This window comes from Eurypyga helias, unplaced genomic scaffold, assembly GCF_000690775.1.
Source record: "Eurypyga helias isolate BGI_N326 unplaced genomic scaffold, ASM69077v1 Scaffold7135, whole genome shotgun sequence".
NCBI lineage: Eukaryota > Metazoa > Chordata > Aves > Eurypygiformes > Eurypygidae > Eurypyga > Eurypyga helias.
This window is the reverse complement of record NW_010249454.1, coordinates 1-10847: the sequence shown is the minus strand read 5'-3', so window position 1 is coordinate 10847 and position 10847 is coordinate 1. Positions and strand designations below refer to the sequence as shown.

General features: G+C 43.1%; 1 protein-coding gene across 1 annotated transcript; it reads left to right on the top strand.

Moving 5' to 3' along the window:
• The first annotated feature begins 617 nt into the window (after positions 1-617).
• PKIB (protein kinase (cAMP-dependent, catalytic) inhibitor beta) lies at positions 618-4987 on the top strand. Its single transcript, XM_010151359.1, has 2 exons — positions 618-765; positions 4902-4987. The coding sequence occupies exons 1-2, from the start codon at positions 618-620 to the stop codon at positions 4985-4987; spliced, it is 234 nt and encodes a 77-aa protein (XP_010149661.1).
• The last annotated feature ends 5860 nt before the right edge of the window (positions 4988-10847 follow it).

Below are 10847 nucleotides of genomic sequence, written 5' to 3'. Positions count from 1 at the left end.
AAGCTGAGGTTAAACCAAGCTAACAAGGAGCCGAGGAAAACACATAGTTTGCTATCTGCATGATAAAGAAATTTTATTAAGAGTTTTAGGGGGTTTTATGACAGTTCTCTTTTGCGTAATTTGCTCATAATTTGCTCATTCGTGAAAGGAGTTTGTTCTAACAAGATTCTGAATAAGAAGCTAAACAAGGTTCATAATAAAAAAAAAACGTGCTTTGCTTCATAGAGACGTTTCCGTTCCCTTCCGAGTGGTTGTATGGCAGAATCACTTAAAAAGAGGGACGAGGTCATAAAAAGACATACAAGTGGCTGGCAGAAAGGGCTGTTGCTGACCCTATCCACAGGTTTCTGGAAGGTACGGAGCTGTTCATTGTGCCAGTCTGATGAGCAAATGGGAACAGGAAGGAAATGCACAGAGATTCTTTTAGCTTCTCCTGGGGCACAAATAAAGCTTAAGCACTCAGTATTGGAATATTTGGCCCTTAAAAACAAAAGAACCATTGGTCAAAGCCCCTGGCGATTGTATTGCTGAGCAGGCGATGAGCATCCATCCGGGCTACAGCTGTTTCCTTATGTTTGTTCCATATGCAGATATTGCTATGAGGAAAGGGCTCAGCAATGACTGATGTGGAGCCTGTGGTCACAGATTTTGCAGCATCAGGACGGGCAGGCCGCCGGAACGCCTTACCAGATATCCTGGGCTCTCCTGCTGGTGCCGGGACTTCAGACTTGCCACACAAACTGGCTGAGCTCTCCGTTTCTGAAGGTAATGGCTGCACACTCAAGAAACAGGCATTTTTCTGCAGGCATTCTTTGCTTTCTCCTTAAGACTTCTGGCACCAAGCAGTGTTGATGTCAGTACTAATATTTCTTTCTTCATTTAGGATTCAGTTCAACCTTCTAGTTGTGCCTCCTGATGAAACACGTTAATTTTAACCCACACTAAGCCTGCCATACCCACCCACGGATTCAGTGTCCAGCAGCCTGCGGAAAGGTGCTGGCAACTGAATTCCAGCTCTGAGGAAGAGCAAACACAGTTGTGTTGCTGGGTATTACTAGTAATAATAAGTAATGGGACATGCTACTACTAATAATTATCATAATATGTAAGGAAAAGGAAAACAACAATGGAAAAAACCCCAAAATTATACAGCTGCTCACCACCTGCTGACCCACGCCCAGCGAGGCCCTGAGCAGCAAGAGAGGACCCCCACCCCCCGCCAACTCCCCCCAGGTTATATACTGAGCATGACATCTTATGGCGGGAAATGTCCCTTTGGTCAATTTGGGTCACCTGTCCTGACTGTGTCTTGTCTTCTTGTAGAGAAGAAGCTGGGAGCACAGGGGCAGTAGCAGAAACTTAAAAAGCCCTTGGCTGAATGTAGACATTGCTTAGCCACAACTAAAACCACGAGCATGTTGTTAATATTCCTCTTCCACAGATCCAAAACATATCCTCGTACTAGTTGCTGTGAAGAAAATTAACCATCCCAACCAAAACCAGAACAGGCAGGTAGAAAGAATATTTCCAGGACCAAGAAGGGACTAGTGACCACATCCTGGCTTGAACGCAGGAAAGAGGAAAATAAGAATCTGAATGGCTGCTGGAAGGAGGCATTACTTTTGCAAAAGGAAAGCATATAAAGGAGAGGGTGGACATAAAGAAAAAAAGGGAAATACAAGAAGGTCAGATACCATCAGGCTGCAGGTCAATAGTGAGGGGAACTGGGAGAATCTGGAAGAGCAGGTGGGAAGGACAGTACGCACTGTGTCAGAGTACACTCAAAGTAAAGCTGGGAGCCCTGGGACTCCAAACTCCTTTGTTTTGAGGAGGGATTTTTGCCTAAGAATATGAAAAGTAAGTCCCTACAGTTTTTCTCCTTCTGGTATGTGCAACTGGAGCACTGGAAATCCATTCTGAAGTACAGACCATTAACCATTTAATGCTTTGTTTTTCAAATATTACAGATTTTTTAATTCCTAATAGCTGTTCTGGCACAGTTCATGCACTGTGACTGGGGGTCAGGGTCCAGCAGGGGAGAACTGTTTCCCTTATCAAAGAGGAAGAGGATGGGAATATATATTGTTATTAGTGTCAGGAGCTGTGGAAGTGAAGTGACCAGTCCAACCCACCGAAATATTCATCGCTACATGATGTGTAACTAACCTTTGTATTGTTCAGAGCGGTGAACCTTGAGGGAGAAGCACTGTGCTAACCGTGACAAACAAATCACAAAAGCACACAACAGCTGTATGTAAGTTCCTCGTCTCTGGTCCATTTTGGTGTCTGGAAAGTTTAGTAGTTGGAAAAAAATACACATTTTAAAGCATGCAAAATTTCTCTCTTTGATTTTTTTTTTTTTTTTTTTGTCCCTGGATAAAAATAAACATGAAAGAGTGAGTGTCTTGTTAAAAGAAATGTTACAGCACAGCATAAAGTAAGTACTTAGCCCTCCAGACAGAATAATCCTCCTCTCCTGGTGCCCGTCCAATGCATTAAGAAGAAACGAAGCACAGCTGCATTAGTGTTAGCAAAATGTACTGGTGCTTTCTTACAAACTCAAGTCCATCACTGCCAGGATTTAAAGAACAATTAAGAACATGGAATTACCCTTTGCTTTTGTCATTGACATACAGCTCTGCCAGAGCGTGCCTGGAAGGAACAGTGTCTGTTATCAGCCGTCTGCAGTAGGGATAATAGGGAATGAATACGGGATACGGTTAGGTCCACTCTGACTGCTCGGATGCTTTTGGGGGTTGGCAATTCCACAAGTATCAGATGGGAATTACAGCCTCATTGTGTTGCAAGTTAAACTTCTGATGAGACAGCAAGGAAAAGAGGAGAATTCATCAAAACGGAAAGAAAGTTTGGAAGTTCAGATGTTGTGACAGGGAAACTGTTTGTTTGCGACACATTTGGGCCTCTCACAGGCATCTCTTTTTGCCTGTTTCTGACCTTAACAATAAGTTTTTAAAAAAATGAAAGCCATTTCCAGCTCAGAACAAAAGAAGATGGATAAATGAGAGAAGTGGAGAAGATGGAACATGTATCTATATAAAGTATGCCCTATTTTCTTCTACTCTGAAAGATTCAGTGAAGATTATGGGATATGGTGAGGAGGACTCTCTCCATCTTGCTTCAAATTTAGCTAATGCTCACTGGATCATACATTTCCTCTCATTCTAAAATGCTGTCAGCTGCTGTCACAGTGAAAGGTCAGGAACAGCATGTGCCAATAACTTTTGTCTGGCTTAGAAACGAGACTTTGCTTTATTCTTTATGAATATACAACGATCATAGCTGTGCGACAGAAATTTCCATGTACTCTGCAAGCCGCACCAAATTAAACTTCTCATGAGATGGGTAGGAGAGATTTTGGCACCCGCTGTTTATCTCAGAGCCCAACTCTGAAATGAAGACCGTCTGTATCCTGTCTGATCATCCTCTGATGGTGCGTGTGAGTTTTGGAGGGCTGAGACTTCCCACAGGTGGTCTGGCGGGAGGCAACGCTGGAACCATGCTAAACAGTTGATTGGTGTCACTGGTGATCCAAAGTTTGAAGAGGAGTCTGCAAGAGGTTTGGGAGCAAAGAGGCTACACTGGTCTCCCACATGGGGTAATCTGCGTTAGGACACCATTCTGCCAATAACCTTTATTGTGTGCTAAAGTTTTTCTAGGTGACTGTGTGACTATCGCAATACACTCAGCAACTTAGCACCTGTTGCACACCTAAGTGCTACCAACTACGCGATTAGATTTCCTCTAACAAACTGTTTTCCTCCACCCTGTCTGCAGGACTCCAGTAATGTTGGACATCCAGCCCCACACAGAAACAGCCAATAGAGGACATAGCTCTGGCCCCCATCCCTCAACAGTGCTGTGCTGTGTAATGCTGAAGGGTGTCAAATAGCTCTTAATTTACCAGTATAAAACTCAGAGGCCTCCAAACCTCTGAGCAAACTTAACATCAAGCAGTTTTTGCCAAGATCTTTACCTGATGAATTGTGTACAGCTGTATGTATTTGCTGTGCTAGGTAGAGACCAATTGTTTTGGCTGTTTGTTATATTTTATGGCAAGTTTCCGGTGCAAATAACTGAAAACATAGCCCTAAGATTATGACTGTTAAAGTGAAAGACAGTACAGCCAGATACGCTGAGCAGAACTCTCCTTGCTCCCAGAAGCTACGGGCTGTCTTAGATTTGGGTATACAAACTGTTCTGTTAGCACTGATGGGTCTTCAGGGTGGTGTGAAAATGATTCTGCTTTGCAAGGAAGTCGAGGCAAGAGGAGTTCCTGTTTCTCAGTGAAAAAATTTGGGTATCAAAGGCCACAGTGTGGAACTCTTCATCTACTGACCTCACGTGCTGGGAAGCTTTTACTTACACTGGTCACGTAAGCATTCAGCTCTAACCTATGGAAGAGTTCACTTCCGAACCACAGTAACAAAAAATCCCCCTATCTTGTGAAGACAGGGTGAATTCTCCTGGGTGTTTCTTGGCAGAGGTCAGCCAGATAACTGTCATGTTCACAAACTGGGATGTTACCTACCTGCAACCAAGCAGTGCTCAGAGGAATGCAATATTCTAACTCGACTTTGGAAATGATCCAGAAAAAAAGAATAACAAAAAGTTATCTCCAATCTGTTTCTTACAACCAAATGCACATTGATCAGCATGTGCAAGGAGCAGGCAAATCAATGCCAATAGGCAGTTGCTTTTGGAAGATGCCTCTGCAAGTTCTTTTATCTTTCCAGTTCATCTCTCTTTCTAAAGCGCCCGTGAGTGTGGTGAGAAAGAGCCAGTCCAAACGGAGATGATCAGCAAACCCAAATATTTGGCTGCATTTAAAAAAGCTGTGAGAATGTGTGTGGTGTAACTGTTTAATTCTGTCTTGTTTTCAGATGAGGGAGCAGAGGGTGGAGAAATGCCATCATCCAAAGCCGTGTTGGAAAGTCAAGAGGCGGAAGGCAAAAGCAATGGTTCCTAACACCTGAGGACTGCTGGGTTAATGAAACCCATTGACAGACTCTCCACTTTCCCCCTGTCACCTCCCTGAAGTGTGGTAGCAGCTTTAGCAGCACTGTCAAGATTTTGCAACACATTTGTACCTAGATGACCTTAACGTGGAAGTACTGTTTTTTCTACTGTCGTCCTTCAAAACCATTGTTCTACACGTCCAAAGGGGAAGAGAACTAAGGAACGTATTTCTTGTTTGGGGTTTTCTGGCGATTACAGTATTCATCCTAACTAATCCTCTTTGACAGTTTCAATTAATATACCTAGGAGGTGTACCACCGACTAATGATTGCTTCAGAATAAAAATCCTGTTTCTTAATTACCCAAAATAGCTTCTCTCTGACACAGAGGTGTATTCATGGCATTAAGTGTATATTAGGTTACAGACATTATCTGTAATTTATCTCCTGAGATTTTTGTTCTCATTAGACAGATGTAGATGGGTGTGAGAAATAAAACAAAGAAACAATATTTTTCTCTCCTCCTCCTGTCTCCAAAAGGTTTTGTGAACTACTTAAACACCAGTGGTTGTTTTCAAACCTTTTTTAAACTCTATTTGATTATGGCAGATCGTCTCAGTTCTCCCACTCTCAGCACTCTTGCCACTTCCGTCATTTCTGTTTTCAGGCTGAATATTGTAGCTGTTCATGTGTATCTAAAATAAAGTAGCAATGTTTGTAAGTGATTAAAGTTGTTTAATCTCACCATGGAAATCAAATAGCTGTCATCTTTTCTGTCTTCTGCTGATTGTTGATGTTTCTTCTGTATGACAAGACTTAAAAGCCCGTAATACGTATTTCTTTTATTTCATCTGGGTTTTGCTTTATTGTTTTCTGACAGTGAAGGTGTTTCAGTCACTGTGATTTTTACAAAGATTTTCTGCTGAAAGGAAATGTTTTGTATGGAGGACATGGTCCTGAAAATATATTCATTCTGTTATTGTTGCAGACCCAAGATTCAGGTGCAGACACGCACTTTTCCTGCCACCTAGAGCAGGAGTCATTTGTGTGCTTTGTGAAACCTAACCAGCAGTGACAGTCGAATGCTCTTATTTGCCCACACAGTCTCTGCTGGGCCACAGCCAGGCAGAGGAAGCACCTCTGATAGGTACATTCCACATTTGACCGGTATTCCATCTATAATATTTGTATATTTTATAGCTGGCGGAGACGTTTTAAGAGGCCTCTCCGAAAATCTACCATTTGTACTGCACATTTGCTCATGCTCTGTCTTTTGGGGACTAAAGAATTCATTTTCATCCAACTCTTGGTTCCCTCCACTCACCTGTATTCGTTTGCCAAGTGCAACATCCCAGAATTACTTTCAGTTTTGGAAAGGTAAAATAACTTACTCCACTGGAGCAAAACAGGCGGCTTAAGAAAGTCTGAGAGAGTGAAGTAGCTGACACTGGGGGACTTGAGTTGAAAACTGCCAGGGAGAGGGACTCGGAGTTGAATACATCTGTGGTACACACTCTTATTCGAGTTTGCAGTCCCATGCTTATATACCAGCCTCCTTTATAGTATCACAGTACATAAAATTGTTCAATTTTAAGATGTTAGAGTGATCCCACAGAAATCAAGTAGCTGAGTTTTACTCAAACAGAATTCCATACATGCTTTAAGTGGAGTATATGGTAACGTGCTCTTCTGGGTCATGGCCTATATTGAATTCCCCTCTTCTTTCACGGTTGCAGCACTGGATGTATTTAAATTCTTCTTGTAGAATACGAGCACTAAAATTTGGGGTACAGGATATTTAAAGTATACTGTTAGCCCAAGATGCTTTTAAGCTTTTTACTATTAAAACACCAATTACAAACCAGATGAATTTAGCAAATTACTCACGTGCTAAATTCTGTATAAAAGCCATTCCACAGCTGTATAGATACATGGAGTTAACTGCTCACAGAGGTATAACTTAGGACCAGTGAAGAGTGCTCAACACACTGGAAAAGCAGTGCTTACTCTTTACTTGAGCTGTGTGAAACTGTCACGGAGAAAACGCCGTGTAGAAAGAAGAACTGTAATAGAAAATTAGAAAAACTGAATTAAGACGACTACCAGGAAGATTTGAAATGCAACTCAATTAAAAGCAGGATGAACATTTTTTATCTATAATATGTGGGTCACATATTGCACAGTCCTCATTTGGCCGTGTAGTCAGTTGCAGATTACCCAAGTTACAGACGCAGAGATACTTTGCCGCATGCATGTACAGCTTGTGTCTAAGCAGTGTCATGCAGTCTAGGCTGCGTGAGAGAGCTCTTCTTTAGTCAGTTTGGACACAGAAGACGAATATCTAGTTATGCCCTGGATTTTGTCAAATAAACCTTTCCAGTTCTGAGCCAGCTGCATATTTCTGACCAGTATACACGGAACCACAAACACTGGTTGGTGTGGGAGACATTGTACCGTAAAAACTTTGGTCCAGAAGGACTTACTAGTTCTGCATTAAGCTTGCATCAGCCAGACAGGAGCTAGCCCCTTTTAGAGCTGACTGGTGGTCTCTATGCCATGCTGTCCAGTAGTCTGGGGTTTAGGCAGGTTTACGACGCTAAGCACAGGTAGAGTTGGGAAAGCTCTGGTTCATGTTATTGTTAGTTTCTTGAAGACAGGAAATAGTCCCACTAAACTTCGTCTGAGACTGTAAAGGGCAGATTAAGTGCTTCTGAATGCGTTTCTCACTGAGCCAGTTTATGCAGTTTCAACCCTTATCCAGGCTATACCGCTCTCCCATTAGCTCAGATAATGAGTAACTGGTGACGGCGAACTCTCTTAATCCAAAGAGTAACAAAGCTATGGCCCTGAATCAGCAGAATATTTTAAAGCATACTTAACTAGTCTCACTGAAGTCAATACTTAGTGCCTAAAATTAGGTACATACTTAATTACCTTGATAAATTACAGCGGCAAACTTCTATTAAGGCTAATCTGGTATTACAATGCGTTAATCCCAATTTCCATCCCAGCAAGTGTGGCACAGGTAACAGCATCTTTTTCATCATTTTACAGCACTATCTTGGGCCTTTATAGAGCAAAGAAATTCATTTTACTGCCAAGCAAAAAAGGTAATGTTGTTGTCTCCATATTTTAGAACTTAATGAAGAATTATTCATTCCTAGCCACTCTGTGTATTAAAAAAAAAAAAAAAGGCAGGACCCTCCTGTCACGTAATATTGTGCACATATAAAACAATCTAGGTACTTTGAATATACAGAAAATTGGCCTCAAACTTTTCCAGATGTCATTAAGGTGGTGATTTTCTTTGGGCCAGCCTTCATCAGGAGCTCCATATAAGAGGTAGATGAACATGATCAGGCACATCTTTTGTTGGTATAAATCAGGAAAGTTCATTTTGTTATCTGGAAGGCAATAAAGGGCTAAACAAGTTTGGACTGATTATTAGAATGTTCCCATTTACAAAGTTTAAGAGAAGCAATTAAGCATTTTTTTAAATGAATCTTATTTGCTGTGATTCCTCATACAGCCATCTCCACCAGTGCCACCTACCATCATTCTAGTACAATACTGCACAGGCTGAACTCGGATGGATAAAATGAGTAGCAAAGCAGTTCACAAGGTGGTATATATATTTTAAAATAAATTTCCAAATCATTGACAGCACAGCAATATACAGGCCAGAAGTAGTTTTCACTAAAGACAAAGATCTATTTTATATAATACAGTGGAATTGTATTTAACTTTTAAGTCATGAGTTACTAATCATACAAAAAAATACTCCCAACTCAGAAATTCCAGAACACAAACTCTTGTTTTCACTATCCAAGACATCGAATTTAGTTATACGGACCCATGATCTGACCCACAGTGGCCACTTCTCTGTTGTGCAGCTTTCATACAATGGTGATCATATGAAATAATACAACTGCACCTGCATTAGTTAGAAACTACAACAGAACAGTGTCTAAAAGAGGTTTAAACTACACTTTACCATCATGTATTCCAAATATCCTTTATGTATCATACATAAAAAGAGGAATATTTCAAGATTTAGCAGATTACTTAGGACTGCTCCGTGTTCCTCTCTTCTGTCTGCTGGTGCTCTACGTGAGACAAAGCCCATGAAAATGAATTCAACGGAGATTTCTGCATGGATTTCTCCACCGGTTTGGCACAGGCTCTATTTGCTGTGCACAGCGAGCATAAGCCCCCGATCTACAGTGGTGTGGGTGGGTTCTACAGGGTCCACAGAGCACAGGCCCAGAGCCCACTGTGGTCCCTGGGAGTTTGCTCTGAAGTGGTTTGGGTAGAAATAGCAAGGACTTAAACTGTCCTGCCATCTAGTGGGGTCCTCAGATTGACAGGTAGTTTGTGCAAACAGGGAGAGAGTTTAAGAAACCTCAAAAGCAACTGGGAGGCAGCTGCTTGGGAGAAAAAGTGCAAAAAGAGTGCGAGCGGCCTCCAGCTAATCTGAGACCTGCACTTCAAGGGTTCCCCTAAGGGTCCAGTACTTTGGCATCTCTGCGTGCTCAGAAAGTTGGGTGATCGTAAACAAGAGAGGTCTCCAATCACTGAGAACACTGCTCCAATGGTTTAGTCAAGCTTGGGAAAACTACGCCAGCTGGAGCTTCCCCACTACACGGCTGCCATTAGGAGATGCGCAGCGCTCCTTTCTGCTGCCCCCTGTAGCTTCCTTCCTCACCCAGTCAGCACGAGCCTGTGTCACCCTTGGTTCGGAGGCCTAGAGCTTTGGGTGGAAACTCACTCACGCTGCACAGGGCAAAGGAAAGGTGCTGGGCTCGGGCACCGAGTGGCAAACTAGCCAAAAGCATTTTCAACCTGTAAACTCCACCGAAATCCAGGTGTCCAAGCCTGGCTTGCCGATACCTAGGTTTAGATGCACGCTCTGCGACTTGGGAGAGGGTGCCAATACCGCCACAGATGGCTGGTTTTGACCATTCCTTGGGGGAACAGTTTCAAATCCCCCACCTGAAGCTGCTCTACTTCAGACAGTAATTAGCAACAAATGCTGAGTGCTGTTATTTCCTTTCATGAGTTTGGTTTACTCTGCTGTTCAGCCCAGTGGGGACCAGTTTGTATCTCAAAACGGCTGGGAGCGACAGAAGGCCTGCAGGCTGCTGTTCTGCCCTGTCCCATGCCACGTCCTGACACCAGATCTCTGGATTTTAATCCAAGATTTAGACGGAAAATGGGGTTTTTAGCTGCTGATACAAAGTGGTGTGACTTCGGCATGGTGCTGCAGGCTCTTCTGGATTAAACATATATTCAGCAGTTGCCTGCAATGTGAAGGGCCCTGATGTGAGGATTTAGGCAATCCTTACCAGTGCTTTATTCCTGGGACTCTGCTGTGGGGTGACTGATGCTGTGAATCTAGTGCTTATTGTACAGTGTACAGAAAAGCTAATCTGTGAGAGACTGGTTTAACCTTCCTGTATACTTTAGATCCCTCGGGCACACTTGTAAAAGATGCATCAGCGGGCTGGACAAAGAGGAGGCTGTGAACAGCGGTTAACCCCCAGCAGCATTCCAGAGTAGCTTTCTACTATTGCACCTGGTTTCCTAAGATATCAGGAAGAAGTTCTTCATGGAGAGGGTGGTGAGGCACTGGAACAGGTTGCCCAGAGAAGCTGTGGATGCCCCATCCCTGGAAGTGTTCAAGGCCAGGCTGGATGAGGCTTTGAGCAACCTGGTCTAGTGGAAGGTGTCCCTGCCCATGGCAGGAGGGTTGGAACTAGATGGTTTTTAAGGTCCCTTCCAACCCGAACAGTTCTGTGATTCTAAGGGTACAGGAGCACCCTTCGCCGGCGCGGCCCTCAGCCCTGCTGCTGACGGGGAGGCAAGCAGTCG

What these genes read in the sequence shown, in the direction of transcription:
- PKIB (XM_010151359.1), top strand. Translation starts at nt 618, where the DNA reads ATGACTGATGTGGAGCCTGTGGTCACAGATTTTGCAGCATCAGGACGG. An exon ending in TGAGCTCTCCGTTTCTGAAG is followed by an intron (nt 766 to 4,901) that starts GTAATGGCTGCA and finishes TCTTGTTTTCAG; the next exon opens with ATGAGGGAGCAGAGGGTGGA.